The 23,162-nt window shown below is 34.4% G+C and overlaps 1 protein-coding gene across 1 annotated transcript in view; it reads left to right on the top strand.

Moving 5' to 3' along the window:
• Positions 1–910: 910 nt before the first annotated feature.
• The window catches only part of LOC142356460 (uncharacterized), a gene marked incomplete at its 5' end in the record, with an annotated part of 69,245 nt that continues 46,993 nt past the window's right edge, over positions 911–23,162 (top strand). The window contains 5 exons of the mRNA XM_075408373.1: positions 911–970; positions 1,790–1,848; positions 3,053–3,172; positions 5,297–5,433; positions 15,282–15,394. Coding sequence (XP_075264488.1) covers positions 911–970; positions 1,790–1,848; positions 3,053–3,172; positions 5,297–5,433; positions 15,282–15,394 — 489 coding nt within the window. The remainder of the gene's footprint in view (positions 971–1,789; positions 1,849–3,052; positions 3,173–5,296; positions 5,434–15,281; positions 15,395–23,162) is intronic.

The raw sequence follows: 23,162 nt of genomic DNA, 5'->3' as shown, positions 1-23,162 counted from the left end.
ATATGATAGACATATGTTTGATTCGGAAGAAAACTCTTCCCTTTGCAGTTAGCTTACTGTGGCTTAATTTTGCTTCAAAATTAGGCCCGTTAACCAAATATTTTTTATATGTTAGCTTTCATTTTTTTAACATGTGTTTTACGTCTTCCAGAATTTTTTGTGATAACTGAAACCTCTATATGGAGAGAGTAGATAGAGAGATATATAGAGGGAGAGAGAGAGAGAGAGAGAGAGAGAGAGAGAGAGAGAGAGAGAGAGATCGCTGAGTTGAGTCCTCTTAAGACATTTAAAGATTACTGAAATTTGCTTATTTCACACGTAATTTTTAAGTTTGGAATTTGTGTGTGTGTTTTGTTTTGGTTGAAGCATTCTGTTACTTTTCGCACTATTTGGAGACGTAAGGTCATTTGAAAATTTTACATACATAAGTCTACAAGTAGTTTTCACAGGCAATCGTTTCCGTTTTTCTAAAATTGCTTTGCTCTTTTTCATTATCATGTAATAAAGAAAAGATTGATTTTGACTAAAACAACTCAATTCACCTAAAATAAGGCAAAAACTCTCTAATTCCTGTTAAACTTTTATGTTTCGTAAATTGAACTCAATGCAACAGAAATCGAAAGAAGTATGATCTCAATTACATTTGATAAAAAAGAACGTTATGGATAATTTATGGATTAGCTAACCAGTCCTAATTTTAAGTTTCAATTTTCCAGTCAATTGGTATGTTCTAGAAGAAATTTCTCACGTGAAATTACACAAGACGGCAATTTTCACACATAAAATTGAGTGATTATTCATCACACGAGAAAAAAAATAAGAGTGCGATTTATGATTTGGCACGAGAGAGTTTTAGAGTGTAGCACATTGAAATACGCTTCCTGGATTTATACGTTTCATGTTGTTCCAGATGTATCAGGTGGACCGCAACGGAGTTCCATACACTGTGAACAATGTCTATGCAGGAAATGTAAGTAGTACACTTTCGCAAAAAAACGTACCTTTTCCATTGCAACCAGTGCAGTATTTCCCAGGAAACTGAGTCCTCGCGAAACAGGAACATGACAAGTTTTAAAGTGGTCGGTCTCTGTTGTGCCAGATTCTGCAATGTTATATTTTTCGATATACAGTACCTCAGATTTTAAAGCTTACAAATTTTGTGTTTCAGGCATGTTTTTTGACTTTGGTTAAAAGACTGCGAAATTCTGACTTACATATCGAACCGCTGAGCAGCTTTTGACAAATGACAGATTTTCTCATTGACTTTTTATAGTGGTGGCGCACATTTCGAATTGCTGTTTTCTTGCTTCGCACCCCGGTAGAAAGTAGTCATTTATGGTCAAATGGCTGTTTTGCAAACAAATTTTTGACTTTTTCACTGAAAAATCTCTCAATTGGCCTAACTCTTGATTTGTCGAATTATTCATTACTTAGGACCCAACTTATATTCCAAACTTCTAAACATCCGAAATTTAAGTAAATGTTACTCTGCAGTTTTTTGTGATCAACCATTAATATAATGAGGGAATTTTATGCAGTCTTTTAGCTAGGTTTTTATTCATTTCCAACTTTTGTGGGGTTTGTTTCCAAATTTGCAACGTACACACAATTTTAACTTCAAGTAACATACTATATGCAGAACGGGATCGCGAATGGGTATCCAAATAGATTTGAGGAAGATTTTTTAATTATGTTGTCAACAGTTATGTTGTTTTTCTGTGAATCTGATTTTTAACACATTGATTCAAACTATTGGTCAGATTTTGGAACCTTTTTTGTTTGCTTTTAGTTCCAATTTCTTTACTGGCAACAGTTCATTGCGGGCTACAACGAACTGCGAACTGAAAAGTAAGTACAAATTAGTCAGCTACACATTGGCCTAATGAAAAATAAAACACTCACATGCACCTTTTAAAATGCCCAAAATCTGCATTCCTAGAAGTTAAAATGCCCGAAGTTGCTATTCAGCCGGAAGTTGAATTCGGTTGTCTTTTGTCATTTCAAAACGTGCGCATTTTGTGTTTTAAGCATGGTTGCGTGACTCTGCAGAAGTCACTTCGGAATTCCGACCTAAGATTTCGCACCGCTTCGCGGTTCTTAATAAACGCCAGTTCTCAGTGACTTCACGCAGACTCACTTACCAATTACATAGCACACTGTTGTTATCGCAATCGAGAAGTAAACGAACTTAGATGCGAAGCCGAGTTGTTAAATAAATTCGAAAGGGTGATAATAGCCGTGTGGTAATGTTTTTAGTCAATTCTCGTTGCGATTCAAACAGTTGCATAACTTACACCACACTGCAGATGATTAGACTGTCTTTTTTGGCTCTATTTTTTTTACAAATGTTGCTTTATGAACAGTGGCGAAAAAAGAGTGTGGTAAACTCGTAGTCTAATCACGGTAACAGAGTGATAAAGTTATGCAACTGTTTTAGGATCTTTTCCGTTTGTGCCACGCCCCAGCTTAGTGGGTGCATATTATTTGCACCCCCAGACGCACGTGCCATATTTTTACATAATGATTCACTTTGCAATGGAATGTGCTCTGTAACGGGGGGGGGGGGCGTAACATACTGGGTGCGCAAACGGAAAAGATCCCTGTTGTAAGCGCAACGAGAGTTGATTAAAAAACATTATACCACACGGCTGCTTTGCCTCATAACCTTTGGCTGACTTAAACATTTAACAATGGAATTAACATCATAAACTCATTCGAAAAATGACCCCAAGGATGGTAAAAAAATCTTCGCTGATATATAATAATAATAACATGATTTACCAAACTGTTCTATTATTTTAAGGATAATCTATCTGCCTAGCAAAATCGAATTTTAATTAACATTAACACGCCGCTGCTATTGGTTTCGAGAAATTATCAAACTCGGAGGCGATGCTTTAGTGGCAATGAGAGTTGATTCAAAACATTGCATCGCGGTTTTATCGCCCTTTCGAAGTTATTCAACAACTCGGCTTCGTCTCGGGGTCGAATAACATAGTGATGGAGATAACAACCGTGTGGTATTGTTCGTTGGTTTAATTGTTCTGTTTAGAAAATGGGAACAGAAGTTTCTAGAAGGAGCTAAACTGGGTTCCCAGGCTAGTGAGTGTTTCGACTGTACAGACGAGGAACTGAGCACTTACCTGGTCCTCATTTTCAGCGGAGACGAAGAGTAAGTATTACAATCAATGATCAGTTATTGTAGTGCTGAATAATTTCTTTGTTTTGACCAATATTTAAACAATCACTGACTAAACGCCAAAAACGACATAAATTTTTGTTGTTAAATGGGTTAAAAATTGACTCTAGTTAGAGGAAATCAGAAGTCCGAAGAAACGGCTCCCAGGTTGAGGTGCAACCCAAATTTTGGTCTGATCAGACTTTCCAGACCGAAATTATCTCTGATCAGACTTTCCAGACACAAAGTGTCTCTGATCAGACTTTTCAGACCGAAAGCGTTATTATCAGACCATCTTCAGACCATGGTCCAGACTCAAATTCAGACCATTGCCCAGACCTTAATCAGACTATGATCAGACTCAAGTGCGCTCGAAGAGGTTATGATCAGACCCAGTTGCGCTTATAGCCATTTATGATCAGAGTGAAGCGCGCTCGAAACCAGTTCTGATCAGACTCAAGTGCGTTCGAAATAGTCTGATCAGAGAAAGATTTTACTTATGAAAAAGTCTCTTAATTTTGCTATAATATTATAATATATTCATTTCATAAAAACCGATGTTTGCAGTATTTAATTCATCTAAGGAAAAATCAATCATAAAAGTATTGCTTAAGAAAACGCAACCCAACTGTTGAGAACAAATTTTATTTAGTGTACCATTTAGTTTATATTTCTGACTCCATTGATGAGTTTAGACAGCTTTCCATAAAAAACATCGTGGTCTCCAGTAGATCAGAATTTAAGGGGACCGGCCGTTGCTATCAGCTGGACTCCTTTTTTCTGATCAGAGCTATCGGACTTTAGATGGGTCTCGACTGGGTCTGATCATAAACAGATTTGGATCTGGACCTCAACCTGGGCTGTTTTTGCAAACAGTTTACACAAAAACTGTTTGCAAAAACAAGCGTTTTTTCGGACTTTTGGTTTTATAACCTTTCAATACATTAAGCATAAAAAATAGCTTTAGAAAACCCGCGGTTCTCTAAGGCTATTTTCGTTTTGCTATATGCCCAGCTTGAGGTCCGGACCCAAATTGAGCTATGATGAGACCCACTCGAACGCACACTCGTGTGTTCCCAGACCGAAATTACAGGGTCTGGACAGCGGTTCGAGCGCACAATAGTCTGGACCATGGGGTTTGGTCTGATCAGAGGTTACTTCGGTCTGAAATGTCTGATCATAGTCTGGGTTGGGTCTGATCTGAGGTCACTTTGGTCTGAAAAGTCTGATCATAGTCTTTTTAGTCTGAACCATAGTCTGGGTATCGTCTGATCAGAAGTTATCTTGGTCTGCAAAGTCTGATCAGAGGTCATTTTGTCTGGAAAGTCTGATCATAGGTCATTTCCCATCATAGCCCCCAGCTTAGTGGTCAGATAACCCACAGCGCCCCCCCCCCCATCATGGTAACCACAATGAGGAGGCTATAATTTCATGGAGGGTCTCTAATGGGAAAGACCCTTGCTTTCTAGCTCTAATTAAGGCTTGTTCTGCCTAAGTACAACTAAGCAAGATATTGTAGTTAGGCATGATGTTCTTATTATAAATCAGACCGTTTCAGACCGAAAATACTTCTGATCCGATCGTCTCAGACGAAAATGATCTCTAATCAGGCCGTCGCAGTACTTTATCAAAATTTTTTTGTCCTCAAATTTTTACATCCTTTTTAATCCGGTCAGATGAGAGCCCAGAATGAGGTCCTCGACAGGTATGGGTAAGACCGAGCAGATCAAAATTGGGCATGGGCGCGATCGAAGTCCTGTCCACATTCACCTCTTATCTTACATAAGTTTGCGTTGAATGGCGGTGACACCTCGACCAGGGCAATGATGAGGGACTTTGGAAAATTTTGAAGCCGACGCTCTTTACAGCAATACCGACGATTTTGACTAAACTGACAAAAACCAATGCTTTTTACCAGCAAAACTGATGATTCCGACAAAACCGTCAGAAACCGACGCTTCTTACACCGTTTTTGTCGGTCTTTCTCAACACGGGTATGAGATTGGACCCCCTACTCGCGAGCCAAGTCCATCTGGCTGATACCTGTCTTGAGTCTCAGACCTCACCCTCTGAGGCCACTTTGGTCTGGGACCTCAATTTTGACTGTATATTGTTTAGTTCGAAGTTCAAGAACTCGGAGTTTGTGGAGACATTGATCCACAACATGATGTTTTACTCTATGGATAGTGGAAGCTCTCACTGTTCAATCATCATCTATGGAAGGGAAAAATTAATCACCATCCCATTCACAACAGGAAACTGTTTCCTCTGATAAGTTAAAAAAATTTTAAAACCAACAGTTTTAGAACTTTTGTTGTTCTTTTTCTTATAGCGCTCAAAAACTACACATGCCTGTTTTGGCACAATCAAACATAACCAAGCTCGTATCTACATTTTGCAGAAACTGAATAAATCTGCAGAAACTGAAATTGTAAATGAAATTAAACAAATTTAGCATGATGATACCTGTCAGAATGAATGCGGCCCTTAATTTAACATTTTAGACATATTTTGAGGCTAAAAAAATTTAACAATGCATTCTTGCAAGCAAAAGAAATAATTGTACTCAGAAACTGAAATACGAAATAAAGCAGATGATTATGACTGATTACAACTTTTTCAGTGTTACATCTTGACAAACAATATCATGATTTCCCCCGAGCTACATTTTATAGTTTAATTAAACAGTTATACGAGCATATAACCGACTTAGCAGATAATTTGGGAGATTATTAACACATAAAACCTTTCAGTTTTTGCCATCTGATTCTGATGCTCTTTTCCAATAACAACTTGCTTTTGCAACAAAACATCACTGGTTTTGCAACAAGTTTTTGCAACTGATTTTTGTTGCCGTCATCTTTTGCAACAAAACATCACTGGTTTTGCAACAAGTTTTTGCAACTGATTTTTGTTGCCGTCATCTTTTGCAACAAAACATCACTGGTTTTGCAACAAGTTTTTGCAACTGATTTTTGTTGCCGTCATCTTTTGCAACAAAACATCACTGGTTTTGCAACAAGTTTTTGCAACTGATTTTTGTTGCCGTCATCTTTTGCAACAAAACATCACTGGTTTTGCAACAAGTTTTTGCAACTGATTTTTGTTGCCGTCATCTTTTGCAACAAAACATCACTGGTTTTGCAACAAGTTTTTGCAACTGATTTTTGTTGCCGTCATCTTTTGCAACAAAACATCACTGGTTTTGCAACAAGTTTTTGCAACTGATTTTTGTTGCCGTCATCACAAACATTGAAGCGGCAAAATAGGTGCTTGAGACCGTGTACATGGACGATAATCTTGATTCACTTGATTGCCCGAAAATTTCTATGATATGATCAAAGGAATTGGTACCTATACTCCACCTAGGTGGCTTAAAGTGTGTGAGCAATTTACCAATTGTAGTTGCTCTAAACGGTGACTCGACTCCGTCAGCTGAATTCTAGCTTTACACTATGATATTCACTTTTCTCTTAATTTGCAGATAAGCAAATTTAGATGAAAACGGACAAAAATTGACAAATTTGAAAAAGATAAGCAAAAGTTTTCAACAATTCTTCTCACTAATATGAAGTCAAGTCATTAGCTGAAGCAAGGAAAATGCAAAATTAATTCTGCCACAAGCCTACACACGGTCTCAGTGTTCAGTGAAATATATTCTTCAAAAGTATGAAGAAGTAAATGAAATCAAAGATTTAAAAAAAAGTAGAGTGAAAAAGCAAGCAAATAAAACACGGGCTAATATTGATCTTGCATTGAGCGCAATCTTCTTGCTCTTAATAACTTTTCTTGAAAAAAATGATTAAAAACATGAAAAGGGGAAAAAAATTTAGAAAACTTGCCAATAAGGTTTCTCTATTTTTCTCTCTTGTTTTTGGAAAATCATTTTTATTTATACTCTGCCTACTGGTACCGAAGTTATTCACTGATTTTTAGACGAACTGTAGCAATAGCATTGAGAAATTGTTCAGGAAACCTAAATGCGTGCATTTTCCGAAAACAGCAATTTGCTAAAAATATGATTTTTTTGAACAACGTTCATGAAATTCTAACGCCGTAGAATCATTCAATGGTTGTTTACAGCAGCTATGAGAGACCTGTCAACACAAACGTAAGATACATTGGTTGGAACTGCTCTTAATCATTTTTGACACTTCAGGAATTTCTCTTCATTCTGGATACTGGTCAAATCAGTTTTTAATTGCTCTCAAACGAAGTTTGTAGCAATTATATTATTCCTGTCGGTCTTTTTTAATGCGATTTTTCGCTTGACCGATTTTTCGTCTGACGCTTTTCACTTTTCGTCCTCCAAAACGGGATAAACAGGTAGCGCCCAGCGTGCATTAAGTTCTCTGAGAGCCTTTCAGCTATGTTTCAGCTCAAACTGTTTTGGATACTTATACTTATGGTGTGAAGGGTGGTTCGTAGAAGTTGAAGAAGCCCCCACTGTTGACCCCCCCTATTGCCCCAAACCCCCACCGCGCTGTTGCATCCCACCCCAGTGTTGCCCCCCAATCAGTCTCCAGTGCGCACCCCCCCCCCCCCCCTCCAGAGGCTAGGTACTGACGAACAACCGCTTGCTAGAAACGCAAATTTATACTATTTTGCAATTTTTTTCAAGCTTTTTGAATATGTTTGACCTTTTTTGTTTTTATCATTCCTAGGTGTCAAAGAACCTCCTCTAGGGTTTGATAATAGGTTACTGAACTGTTTCTAGTGGCAATGGAATGGTTTCAACATTTTACCATCACGAATTTTGGCAATTTCTTGAGAAAACTTGCTATTTTTTTTATACTTTTCGACATTTTCCCCTCTTTCAGGTCTTTCCAGACCCAGGGGCCACAAAAAATCCTATCCTAAGGGGTTTGATAATAAAATACTGACAAATTTTTAGTGGTCATAGAATAGTTTTTGAACTTTTTAATGTGAAAATTTTTAGCAATTTTTTGATAAAACTTGCTTTTTTTTCAAGTTTTTTCGACCTTTTTTTGTCGTTTTTTAGGTTTTGTCAACCTTAAGAGCCAACAAATCACCTCTAGGGTTCGAATACATATTACTGAATAATTTCTAGATTAAATGGAATGTCTTGCAAGATTTTAAAATTACGAATTTTAGCATATTTTGATATTTTTTGCCAATTATTTGTCTTTTATAGTCATTATACAGAATTTTTGAACCTCAAGGGTGAAAAAGCTTCCGTTGCAGTTTGATCATAATTAACTGGAAATTTTTGTTGGTCAAGGATTAATATTCAACTTTTAACATCACAAGTTTTAGCAATTTTTTTTGGTAAAATTTTCAACTTAAAAGGTTCTTTTGAATATTTTTGTCATTTTTTAGTTTTCTCTAGCCTCAAGGGCCAAAGATCATCCTTTAGTGTTTGAAAAAATGTCACTGCATAAATTACAGATGTAATGGAAGGTTTTTCAAGATTTTATTATCACGAATTTTATTATCTCCTCCAAGGTTTGATAATAAGCTGCTGCTTAGTTTTTAGAGTTAATGGGATCGTGATCAACATTTTTTACTCCAGTTTTAGTAATATTTGGATAAAACTTTTCAAATTTTTTTGTTCCAAGTGTATGGATCTTTATGAGCCTGTGAATCTATTTCAGGCTTAAAACAGGGATACCGGATAGTCTCTTAAGACAATGAAATTGTTCTTAAGTTATTAATGTCTTGAATTTCAGCAAAATTTTTTAAACTTTGCAATTTTCAATTTTCATTTTTGTCCTTCTATGAGTTTAACGACCATTACTGGCCAACGAAACTTTTCAAATCTCGGAGATGGGTTACTTGACAGAACTTTCGAGACAAAAATGATCTTGAACTGCTTTATTACGGAGTTGAAAACTTTTTTCAGTTTTGCCTTTTTCAGTTTTTTCTATATGATTTATTTATTAACAAGGTTAGAAAACTAGAAGTTGAAGTGTCGAATCCAATCATGGAAGATATTCCTGTCTCTTTCTCTTTCGGTTAGGGTTCCTTTCCCTCTCTTTCTCGTTCACGTTTTATCTTTCTCTCTCTCTCTCTTTGTTGATGCCGCACTTCAGCTGCTGTTATGTGGCGTTATGTCATCATCTCTGACCCTCATTATGGATGAGTTATAGTTGAAATATTTTATCATAAATTATCTAACAGGCACTTTTTAGGAAAGCATTGTTAATTGCTTTCGAAAGCAATTTGTAGCAAATATATTTATCCTGTTTGTCTTTTATGCAATTTTTTGCTAGGCCGATCTTTCAACTGACCCAGTTGACTTTTGTCTTCAGAAACGGGATAAAGAGGTAGCGCCCTGAGGCCAACCGCTCGTCGGTCGTTTGAGAGCAATTCGCCCGACGTTGTTCGGTTATGTTCTGATTTTTATTCTCGCTATAACTCATCAGAACATATGTGTGCTACACTTTTATTAACGTAAGTTGTTAGATGTAAAGTTAAAGCTACAAAATTCAACTATGCAGATTTCAAGTCTACAGAGCTGCTGACATATTTTTATTTTTTCTTCAAAACTCCTCAGCGACCCGCCGACAAAGACATCATGATCAACATTAACAGTTTTTGAGTTCAACGTTTTCAATTATGGAATCACGTAGGCAATAAAAACTCCAAAATGCCACTACTAAAAATTTTGTTTTTGTTTCAATCCGAACTTTTCAGAATTACTTTCAAAATGCTTTCGACTTTTCGTCCTCCAAAACGGGATAAACAGGTAGCGCCCAGCGTGCATTAAGTTCTCTGAGAGCCTTTCAGCTATGTTTCAGCTCAAACTGTTTTGAATACTTATACTTATGGTGTGAAGGGTGGTTCGTAGAAGTTGAAGACACCCCCACTGTTGACCCCCCCTATTGCCCCAACCCCCCACCGCGCTGTTGCACCCCACCCCAGTGTTGCCCCCCAATCAGTCTCCAGTGCACCCCCCTCCCCCTCCAGAGGCTAGGTACTGACGAACAACCACTTGCTAAAAACGCAAATTTATACTATTCTGCAATTTTTTTCAAGCTTTTTGAATATGTTTGACCTTTTTGGTTTTTATCATTCCTAGGTGTCAAAGAACCTCCTCTAGGGTTTGATAATAGGTTACTGAACTGTTTCTAGTGGCAATGGAATGGTTTCAACATTTTACCATCACGAATTTTGGCAATTTCTTGAGAAAACTTGCTATTTTTTTTAATACTTTTCGACATTTTCCCCTCTTTCAGGTCTTTCCAGACCCAGGCGCCACAAAAAATCCTATCCTAAGGGGTTTGATAATAAGTTACTGACAAATTTTTAGTGGTCATAGAAAAGTTTTTGAAATTTTTAATGTGAAAATTTTTAGCAATTTTTTGATAAAACTTGCTTTTTTTTCAAGTTTTTTCGACATTTTTTGTCGTTTTTTAGATTTTGTCAACCTTAAGAGCCAACGAATCACCTCTAGGGTTTGATTACATAATACTGAATAATTTCTAGATTAAATGGAATGTCTTGCAAGATTTTAACATTACGAATTTTAGCATATTTTTGATATTTTTTGCCAATTATTTGTCTTTTATAGTCATTATACAGAATTTTTGAGCCTCAAGGGTGAAAAAGCTTCCGTTGCATCTTGATCATAATTAACTGGAAAATTTTTGTTGGTCAAGGATTAATATTCAACTTTTAACATCACAAGTTTTAGCAATTTTTTTTAGTAAAATTTTCAACTTAAAAAGTTCTTTTGAATTTTTTTGTCATTTTTTAGGTTTCTCTAGCCTCAAGGGCCAAAGATCTTCCTTTATTGTTTGATAGTATGTCAATGCATAAATTATAGATGTAATGGAATGTTTTTGAAGATTTTATTATCACGAATTTAAGCAATTTTTTTTAAATTTTTCATGTTTTTGAATTTTTTCCGGCAACAGAGGCCCTTGGACCTCCTCCAAGGTTTGATAATAAGCTGCTGCTTAGTTTCTAGAGTTAATGGGATCGTGATCAACATTTTTTACTCCAGTTTTAGTAGTATTTGGATGAAACTTTTCAAATTTTTTTTTCCAAGTGTTTGGATCTTTATGAGCCTGTGAATCTATTTCAGGCTTGAAACAGGGATACCGGATGGTCTCTTGAGACAATGAAATTATAAGTTATTAATGTCTTGAATATCAGCAAAGATTTTTTAAACTTTGCAATTTTCAATTTTTTTTTGTTGTCCTTCTATGAGTTTAACAACCATTACTGGCCAACGAAACTTTTCAAGTCGCGGAGATGGGTTACTTGACAGAACTTTCGAGACAAAAAATGATCTTGAACTGCTTTATTACGGAGTTGAAAACTTTTTTCAGTTTTGCCTTTTTTAGTTTTTTCTAAATGATTTATTTATTAACAAGGTTAGAAAACTAGAAGTTGAAGTGTCGAATCCAATCATGGAAGATATTCCTGTCTCTTTCTCTTTCGGTTAGGGTTCCTTCCCCTCTCTTTCTCGTTCACGTTTTATCTCTCTGTCTCTCTCTCTCTCTCTCTCTCTCTCTCTCTCTCTCTCTCTCTGTTGATGCCGCACTTCAGCTGCTGTTATGTGGCGGTATGTCATCATCTCTGACCGTCATTATGGATGAGTTATAGTTGAAAAGTTTTTATCATAAATTATCTAACAGGCACTTTTTAGGAAACCATTGTTAATTGCTTTCGAAAGCAATTTGTAGCAAATATATTTATCCTGTTTGTCTTTTATGCAATTTTTTGCTAGGCCGATCTTTCAACTGACCCAGTTGACTTTTGTCTTCAGAAACGGGATAAAGAGGTAGCGCCCTGAGGCCAACTGCTCGTCGGTCATTTGAGAGCATTTCGCCCGACGTTAGTCGGTTATGTTCTAATTTTTATACTCGCTATAACTCATCAGAACATACGTGTGCTACACTTTTATTAACGTAAAGTGTTAGATGTAAAGTTAAAGCTACAAAATTCAACTATGCAGATTTCAAGTCTACAGAGCTGCTGACATATTTTTATTTTTTCTTCAAAACTCCTCAGCGACCCACCGACAAAGACATCATGATCAACATTAACAGTTTTCGAGTTCAACGTTTTCAATTGTGGAATCAGGTAGGCAATAAAAACTCCAAAATGCCACTACTATAAATTTTGTTTTTGTTTCAATCCGAACTTTTCAGAATTACTTTCAAAATGGTCCTCTCAGAATGGTCTAACAACTGCTAAAAATCTTGAGGGGGGGGGGGGGGGGGGGGGAGAACTATATATTCAAATTGGTTTTTTGGCTCAGTCAATTTTGACCGATCAAAATATTCATCGTAGAGAGTTGCGAGTGGTATTATTAAAAAAACCCCGTCCAACGTAGAATATGGAATTGAAAAGATTTTTTTATTTTCGTTTTCTGGGACCAGTTACCGTGGTTTAAATATTCGTGAATATTAGACGGATTTGCGTTATTTTTATCCACATTTTCCGGAAATATTGCTTCAATTTTGTAAGTTTTGCTGAAATATGTCAAAATTGTGAACAATAGAACTGTTGATTTAATTTTTAAAGACAAAATTGTATTGTTGACCATTTTGGTTTAATTTTTTGACAAAAATTGTGGCTAAACTTTTTTTTTAATTCCTCAACAATTGCTCAAAAAATGCTTTTTTAGTCCACGTTGATTAATTTTGCCGGCAGTACGCACCCAAAACAACTAACACAGTCTGTGTAAACTACAAATGGAGCTAGTTCTACTTCCTTTTTTCCATTGAGAGTAGTCTGGAATCAAAATTTTCCCTTTTTTGCTAACTTTTTTCTATTATATAGATCTGTAACATTCGAAACAATTGAGTCGACAAACAGCAATAATAAGGCTGATTTTGGTCCAATCTTGAACATTTACATTCCAAAAATATTTCGGATTGTAATCAGTCGGTCTTTTTTTATAAAAAAAATTGATCTTTTTTATGTTAACTCAAAAAAAACAATTCAAATCAAATCTTACTACTTGATAGGTCCAATTAGCGTCCTAAGAAGTTTCGAATTATTGTATCTAGTTTCTTCACTTGAAAGATTATTGTCGTTTTGACTTTCAAAAATGTTTGATTTTCAAATAAACAGTGGCTTATTGAAATTTATCACTATTATTCCCTTAATTTGGCCATCTTGTAGCTCAGTGTCAGTGAAGAGAGACTGCTTCATCTTCTTCTTTTTTCTATTGAATAAAAATTAGAGCTTTTTACGGTTTTACGGATTAAGTGATGGTTTTCTGACATCAATATTAGTAGATTTCACATTTTTTTTAAAGCATTGGCCCATTATTTACGTTTTTCTCAGTTTTGTAACATCATCACATAATGAACAATTCACATATTTTTGGCGTTCAAAATGAGGCACAATCGAACATATAGAAGTCTTTAAAGGCATTTATTATGGTTTTAACGGCTTCGACACCCTTTCTCTAATTATTTAATTGAATTTTTTTTATATATATCTTTAACTGTTGTTTTTTCTTCATCTTTTCAGGCGAATTAAATTTTCTGGATAATGAGAAGTCGCATTGGTTTTTTATGGTGGAATAGTTGAGCCTTTATTCTGATGGCTTTTATAACTTGGAAAACAATTATTTTCAAAAATAAAAAAAAACTGAACTAGTCGCAATAATAAAAGGTCACATATATCATTATTGTCAACATGTGAAGCTGAAAGTGTGCAAAGTCTAAAATTTTTAAAGATTTCGTTATGAATTTACTGGCTTCGACAGAGGTTTTTCGCAAAAAAAGAACTACTTTTTGTTTTTTTTTATATTTGATGTTCTTTTTGCAGACGTAAGACAAATTCGGAAGAATTACAGGTCTCAAGCACTTCCTTTGGTTGAATGAACAAACCTATTCAATTATTATATTTCTTAGCTTATGATTTTTATTACTTTGAAATTAAATGTTTTAAAGAGGGCTCAATTTAACAAATGTTGAGAGGCAAAATATGGCCTTACCGCTTCGACATTGTTTTCGGGCATGTTTTAATTGAATTTTTTTGTTGTCTCTAATTGTTGTTCTTTTTGTAATCGTGAAAAAAAATTGAATAATGACAGGTCTTAATGCCTTACTATAGAGGCATATGTGATCACAGACGTGTTGGATGTTTTCATTTGCTCTCTAATAAATTTCATTACTCTGAAATCAATTGTTTTTAAAAAAAATATAGGATAATTTTTTAACTTCGCTGTTTTTTTTCATTTTTTGTCTAGATGTTGCAGAGCCTTATTATGGAGTGGCCCCATAATTTTTTTAAAGTGAAACAAAAGTTTTTTGTTTGGTTTTAGATTTGTCTGGCGCTATTTTGAACTTGTTAATAAGTTTTTTTTTAAATTGGATATAAAGTTTTTGATGTGATTAATGTTTGTTGTTATTGTTGTTTGATTTTGTTGTTCGTCTTGACTTGCTTTCTTGATAATGGCTTATCTCATCAATCTAGTGCAACAATTTCTACTCCAGTGAGTTATTTGCGCTGGAGGCGCTCGTTTTGTTCATACACGTTTTTTTGAAAAATACTTGAATTTTTGGTGTTTTCTATCTGTTCATAATTTGGTAGACATTTATGCCAAAAATGCGGATAAGCGGGGTCGGGACTTTAGGTGCGAACAATTGACAATGCTAACAGGATAAACAGGTTAAAAGTTAGAATGACTGTTCATCTTGCTGTGTTCTCGTAAGAGCCTGAAAGATAACACTTAAGAGCAGGGAACTTATCAGTCTTGGTAAGAGATTCATGACCTTTTCCGTTTGTGCCCCCCATACGTTATGCACCCCCAGTTGCCGAGCACGTGACATTACACAATAATCACTATTTAAAAATATGGCACTTCCGACTGGGGGAAGCAAATAATATGCACCACTAAGCGGGGGGGGGGGGGGGGGGCAAACGGAAAAGATCCCAATTCTTTGTATAAAACCATAGCATAATTAGATTAAAAATGTGCCTTACTCCTGCAAAAATGTGATTATTGGAGGGGCGGCTAATTTTGGTTAAAAAGTTTGCGTTTTCGTTAATTCTTAATTTTTCTTAATAAGTCTTAATTTTTCGAATTATATCTGTCGACCCAAGAATTCGTTTTTTATTGAAACTATGAACAGAATGATCAGTATTGGGAGAGAAACAGTTTCTTTTGAAGATCGGAGCAGTTTATTGACTAAAATGAGGAATGCGTTGAAACCCACAAGCCAAAAGAGGGTTGCCACGTTTAATCAAGCGATGCGAGGAGCTAGAGGACAGATAGAACCTCGGGTAAGTTATCCAGGCAACTCTATTCCTGTGATATATCTGTAAATATCCTTGTCAAGGCCTCAACTTACGAGAAGACCGTCCTCGATCAAATTAGGGGTGAAAAGACCCTCCTCGACCGATATTTGTCGTGAAAGAGAAATTGGCTAGACCTCATACTTGTCTACGACTTTGGTTGAAACTTAAACTTCTGTCAATAAATTTGGCTCGACAATAAATGCAGACCATAATTTTGACTCGTTCTAAATTTTTGCACTCAATTTTGGATCAACAAAAGAAAAGGTCCTAAGATTTATGTTTAAAACGTGTCAAAATCCATTGTTTTGCATATGATGTAGTCAGTGCTTTGCTTATTTTTTAATCTTGTGTTAAATACAGCACACAGAGAATTTTTTAAAAAAGCATTGCTTTTGGGAAGAGCAAATACTAAAAGTATAGTAATAATAAAAAGAGTTTAATTAAATGGAGGAACAAGTAAAACTGTTGTCACTTCACACGTTTAAAATGGTCTTACAGTCTGTTCATGAAGTGTTTTCATGAGCAGAAACAGCCTCGATTTTTGTAGACCTACTAAAATGAAATTCGGCGATATATTTCTCTCCCTGAAAAGAAATTTCTCAACTAATTTAGAGTTATGAAAAGAAATTTGTTGAAGTTATCAAAAAGATATTGCCTGCCTTATGAAGAAAACTAAGCTGGACTTATGAAAAGAATTTGACACGACTTTAACTATAGTCGTCGCCTATGTATAAAGCCATTGTTTAGCTCTTCTTCGACGTCTTAATTATTTCATTTTATACAGTCAAGACTTAATTGTTGCTTTATAATTAATTGTCGGCAAAGCTGTCAATGGCATACACACAAAAATTAAGCTAAATTTACCTCAGAAGGCACCATAGCTTACATGAAAAGTTAATTCATTTTTGCCCTGCATTGCTCTTGGGAAACGCAAATACTAAAGTTATAGAGCAATAATAAAAACAGTTTAACTAAATGGAGAAACAAGTTAAACTGTTGTCTGTTCACTGGTTTAAAATAGTCTTATAGTCTCTTAAAGAAGTTTTTTCATGAGCAGAAATAGCGTTGATTTTTGTAAACAGCTAAAATGATTTTCGTCAACATATTTCCTTCCATGAAAAAAGTAGTTTCAACTAATTTAGAGTTGTGAAAAGAAATTTGTTGAAGTTATCAAAAAGATATTGCCTGCCTTATGAAGAAAACTAAGCTGGACTTATAAAAAGAATTTGACACGACTTTAACTATAGTCGTCGCCTATGTATAAAGCCATTGTTTAGCTCTTCTTCGACGTCTTAATTATTTCATTTTATACAGTCAAGACTTAATTGTTGCTTTATAATTAATTGTCGGCAAAGCTGTCAATGGCATACACACAAAAATTAAGCTAAATTTACCTCAGAAGGCACCATGGCTTACATGAAAAGTTAATTCATTTTTGCCCTGCATTGCTCTTGGGAAACGCAAATACTAAAGTTATAGAGCAATAATAAAAACAGTTTAACTAAATGGAGAAACAAGTTAAACTGTTGTTTGTTCACTGGTTTAAAATATCCTTATAGTCTCTCGAAGAAGTTTTTTCATGAGCAGAAATAGCGTCGATTTTTGTAAACAGCTAAAATGATTTTCGTCAACATATTTCCTTCCATGAAAAAAGTAGTTTCAACTAATTTAGAGTTGTGAAAAGAAATTTGTTGAAGTGATCAAAAAGATATTGCCTGCCTTATGAAGAAAACTAAGCTGGACTTATAAAAAGAATTTGACACGACTTTAACTATAGTCGTCGCCTATGTATAAAGCCATTGTTTAGCTCTTCTTCGACGTCTTAATTATTTCATTTTATACAGTCAAGACTTAATTGTTGCTTTATAATTAATTGTCGGCAAAGCTGTCAATGGCATACACACAAAAATTAAGCTAAATTTACCTCAGAAGGCACCATAGCTTACATGAAAAGTTAATTCATTTTTGCCCTGCATTGCTCTTGGGAAACGCAAATACTAAAGTTATAGAGCAATAATAAAAACAGTTTAACTAAATGGAGAAACAAGTTAAACTGTTGTCTGTTCACTGGTTTAAAATAGTCTTATAGTCTCTTAAAGAAGTTTTTTCATGAGCAGAAATAGCCTTGATTTTTGTAAACAGCTAAAATGATTTTCGTCAACATATTTCCTTCCATGAAAAAAGTAGTTTCAACTAATTTAGAGTTGTGAAAAGAAATTTGTTGAAGTTATCAAAAAGATATTGCCTGCCTTATGAAGAAAACTAAGCTGGACTTATGAAAAGAATTTGACACGACTTTAACGATAGTCGTCGCCTATGTATAAAGCCATTGTTTAGCTCTTCTTCGACGTCTTAATTATTTCATTTTATACAGTCAAGACTTAATTGTTGCTTTATAATTAATTGTCGGCAAAGCTGTCAATGGCATACACACAAAAATTAAGCTAAATTTACCTCAGAAGGCACCATAGCTTACATGAAAAGTTAATTCATTTTTGCCCTGCATTGCTCTTGGGAAACGCAAATACTAAAGTTATAGAGCAATAATAAAAACAGTTTAACTAAATGGAGAAACAAGTTAAACTGTTGTTTGTTCACTGGTTTAAAATATCCTTATAGTCTCTCGAAGAAGTTTTTTCATGAGCAGAAATAGCGTCGATTTTTGTAAACAGCTAAAATGATTTTCGTCAACATATTTCCTTCCATGAAAAAAGTAGTTTCAACTAATTTAGAGTTGTGAAAAGAAATTTGTTGAAGTGATCAAAAAGATATTGCCTGCCTTATGAAGAAAACTAAGCTCGACTTCAGAAAAGAATTTGTCTCGACTATAACTACAGTCTTCGAGCATGTATTAGGTCATTGTTTACCTCTTCCTCGACATTTTAATTAGTTCTTTTCATAAAGTCAAGGCCTCGACATTGGTGTGACGGTGTACACTTTCATGATCCTTAATTGTAGCTTTGTAAGTAACTAAGGCCCCACCTGTCGTTGTCATACACACCTAAAATTAGGGTAAATTTACCTGAAAAGGCACCCTAACTTACATGAAAAGTTAATTTAGTTTTGCCCTGCATTGCTTTACATGAAAGTTACCTTCAAAATATTTTAAAAGAGGCATTATTTTGAAAATTTAGCCTAAAAGTACTTCATATTTCTCCTTTGAAAAAGATTGACGTCTACAATAATTCTCAAGATAAGAAATTAGGGTAGAAACTACTTCATTAGTTTGTGTTGAATTTAAGGCAAGTTTTATTGATTTTGTATCTATTGTGTTTTGTTCGAGAAAAATATGCGATCGCGATTTAATTGTGTCATTATCAATTCAGTTTTGATTCAATAGTAAAATTGACATTTACAACAATTCCCTTCCAGTTTTTTTATTAGCAGCAAAAAAGATGTGATTTGGTAATGGTTCGCGCATTTGTCACAGCATTGATGTAACTATTATGTCGCAGCTTTGGATCGACCTTAACTTGTTACTACCTCGAATCCCTTCAGTTGGTCAAAACTGTTTAAAAAGTTGGAAACAAAGTTGAATTATTATGACAAAACCTTTGCAGTATATTTGACACAAAAACTTCAAGGTGAATAAAGAAATATGCCATCTACGCATGCGTAGTTCGACAAACCAATACCTCTCAAGGTTTATTGGGAAAATTTGTCCTGCGAAAAGTTTTTCTGTGGTTTCTTAAGTTTTCTTTTACCAGAAAGTTATTTACACGTAGATGCATCTAACGAATGACGAAAGTCGATTATGCCAAATGCCTTAATAATGATAGAACGAAACCCAAATGTTGAAAACATCAGGAGATATACAAATTACCAAACCAAATTAAATAATTAAAAACTTTGAAATAATTTATGGAAAATTTGGAAAAATGTCAAAATAAATGTCGATAACTTTACTTTTGTTCATTATGCCATTTTACTGTGCAGAGAAAGAAATTAGAAGAATATCAATTAGTTAAAAAGGAGGGAAGAAATCAATCTAACCCAAAAATAAACGGCTTCTAAATATTATATACTTTAAACACAAAATAAAAAAAAATAAAAATACGCAGAAATTATCGACCAACTGTACCATAACTCTATGCCATCAATGTTTGACATCAGAGAGGCATGGATTGATTTTTTTCCCTTGTTTTGGTTATTTTTCTTCAATTTGAATAGCCAAAACTATCAAAACAGATGATCGGCCAACATTGAAAAGCGTACAACCCGAGCCCATTTGGTCACTGAAAACAAAACATCGTTCAAAAACTGATGAAAAGCTGACTCAAATTAGCATAGCAGTTAATCAGTTATGAGCCGAAAAAACTTATACAAAGAACCAACCAACTATCCAAGGCAGATAAAGATAACTAAGATCAACTTGAAAAATTATGGCATAATGTGTTGGAAGTAATTCGTTCAGGAAAACAAATTAAAAAGAAGACAAGGAGGCTCGGCAATGTGCATACGCACATAATGTTCCGACCCCTCTCATCCACATTCTTAACTTAATTGGCTACCAAATGATGAACAGATCAAAAACATAGATATCGTTCAATAAACAACCAATGGAATATAATAATGCCAATCTAGAGGGCCGACGACAGTTTTTGATAATGGAACTACTAAAAAGGACCATTAAAAAATTTAAAAAAAACATTATTTACGACCACAACTTGATGTCTACCATAGAAAAAAATCATAACAAAATCAAACTCGCGTCTGATAAAATCTAAACAAAACAGTTCAACCTATACTTCATTAAAAATATATGGGACCGGTACTCAATGCAACTGGTTAAAAGGTCGACAAAAAAGCGAAAAAATAGCAATGAAGTGCAAAGTTAAAAAATACGTTTCAATTTTTGAAAACAATTAATTTCACAGTTTGTAATGTCATTAGATATCATCTGAAATCACTGAACCTTTCATTTATATCTCCATAGGAAGCATTTGAGACAAAGCAGAATCCAGTCCTCAATTGCGCAAAATTTTAACACCAATGGGACTTATGATTATTGTTATAAACCAAAAAGAAAAGAAAAATCTTCAAAATGTACAAATATATGAAAATCTCAAAAATTTTATGAAGTCTCGTAGTAAGAGTAGTAAAAAAAGCCAACGAAAAGTTTGAAGCTAAAATTATTACAAGGGTTAATTTATAGCTCACTGCAAAGGGGTTGTGACCTGTGTTTACAAAGACTGAAATACAATTGGACCAAAAAACTATTTTAAAAAATGACAAAGCTCATAAACCCATATTTGTTTTGGAAACAAATTTTTCCAAAAGGCATATTTCATTTAAGATTTAAACAGGAAGCAATGGGTTAAAGTGCAACAACTCAGGAAGCCAATTGGCTTATTAATAATGAGACCACGCTACGACCCCACAAAATAACAAATACATAACAAATACACAAAGAAGCCAAAACTTCGAACAATTTTACGACAACACACTATTCAAGTCCCTATACTTATAAGATGTTACCGGCAAGAACTGTGTCCTGATCATCCTTTTTCCCTCATTCTAGCATCAACGAGCCTTCCTTATGAAAGGACAACGTAGACACGACAACAAAAAAACCCGACAATTGAACACTATATAAATCTCGAAAACTTTTTTTTTTGAAAATAAACGGTTGAAGCAATCAGCCACAACGTATAACAAAGCGACATAAAAATGGATGAATCATCAAACGTTATTAAGGTTTTTAATCAATGAGATTGCGTTACATGATGGCCAAATTGAAAGCGAAAGGAGACAGTTGAAAAAAAATTGTTTTAAGAAATTTCATTTGAAAGTCATCAAAACAAACAGCTATAAATTTAAATCTCTATATAGGTGTTGTTATACATCCTGGGGAGCAATTGAGACCTATCGTTATTTATGTATATGGTTGACAACAACAAAAAAAGAAAGACAAACATTAAAAAATCCTCAAAAAATTAACAAAAATTTGCGAGATAACTTGGTCTCAGCCCAAAAAGCATAAACTATTCAACAAAAAGAATTAGTATATACAGATACGCATTTTTCCAACGCTCTTCAAATTTCGAACTGCTTTCTTTTAATTAGATTTGCCAACAATGTGATAATTTGACGAGGAAACGAAATGGACTCATAAAAATTGCAATTAAACTCAAAAATGAAAATGAAAAATTAAATTATTTGAAAACGCGTAGTATCAAAACAAGGAAAACATAGGTTGAATATAAGACCGTTTCCAACAATAAAGTAATAACCACACGGAATTGGTATTTGCCTGTTTTTACTGAGGCTGCGCCCGAAGTTGAGAGAAATAAGATAAAATAATGGCAAAGTTCAAAAATTCATCGATCTTTTCTTTAAACAAATATATTAAAAGTCATAAGACACATCAGATAACAACTGAAAAAAATGTCTAGGTTCATATATACCTGCTAAAAAATTAACTGCATCTTTGATTGGGGACACTAAGTTGTTGGGCTACAAAAAGTATAACAAATGAAAGCAAAACTCTAAGAAATTTGTACGAAAAATCTTCGTCAAAGCCATAAAAACAATGAGCTTAACTCTTAAACTATATTACAATTTGTTTGAACATCTTGTTTGAAAATAGTATCTGACATTAATTGAGCCCTTTTTTGAGATTCGTGTCCGTATTTTACATAAAAACCTTTACATAGCGGAAATGCTTTGAAAAAAAGTTCGCGCCCCATTTAAATCTAAAAAGTTTTTCTATCGTAAGGATCCACGGTAAGATCAAGATCAGCCCCAATATTGCTGCGCGTCTGAAAAAACATTCAATTGTTCTAGTGATTGCGAAATAGATTAATTTTTGAACAAAATGTTCAGTTTGTAAAAATGAAAATAATTCTTTTTTTTTTGTAATTATCGAGTTTAAATTTGCAAAAAAGTTGCAAAATTCTGATTCAGAAGACTCATAAAGCCAGCGGGATTACAACTAGCTCCTTTCTGAGCTTAAGAAGAATTCGACCGCAGTTTTAAAGTGTCTACTTCCAGCAAATTTAAAGCAAGTGTGATGAAAAAAAAGCAAATGTGGTCCTATTTGTCTCGAAAAAAGTCTGATTTTTGAAAAAAGGAGCTTAAATTCTAGTGAAAAAACTCGAATCGAACAACTCAGCCAGCCTCTTTAGAGATGAAATAAAAAGCAGTACAGTTAACAATTTTTACATTTTTTAATCAAAATTGACAAAAAATTGGTCAAAAATACTGAAAATGTGAATAAAAACAGCAATTATTCACAAAAAATTAAACCTCCATAACTCCCTATGAAAAACAAAAAATGAAAAAATCTTTTTAATTCCCTATTCTACGCTGGACTGGCTGTCTAATGATACCACTCACAACTCTGTACGATAATTATATCGATCGACCAAAATTGAATGAACAGAAAAAAACCCATTTGAGTATATAGTTCCTCCCTCCCCACTAAAGTGGGGGTCGGAACAATAATCTTCTCGGAAAATACAGCACTAGTAATCAAATTCAGCTATTAATCAAAAGTCAGCGCCCAATTCAATGGAAATTTTTTTTTGACTGGTAACAAAAAGAACTTTCCTTGAAGCAGGTCAAAACTTTATCAACGGAAAAGGGGAAAATTAACAAAAGCAAAGCTCAACAATGAGAGAAACCAACAAGGAAAATTCAAATATCTACGAATAATTTTTTTTACAATACTTCAATGAGCGAACAAATAAGTAAGAACTGGAAAGTACTTTCATTAACTGCTGACAATTCAAAATAGCCAATTATTTAGTAA

This window comes from Convolutriloba macropyga, unplaced genomic scaffold, assembly GCF_964194025.1.
Source record: "Convolutriloba macropyga unplaced genomic scaffold, txConMacr16.3 SCAFFOLD_310, whole genome shotgun sequence".
NCBI lineage: Eukaryota > Metazoa > Xenacoelomorpha > Acoela > Convolutidae > Convolutriloba > Convolutriloba macropyga.
Note: the sequence above shows the minus strand (reverse complement) of the source record. Positions and strands in the feature narration are given on the sequence as shown.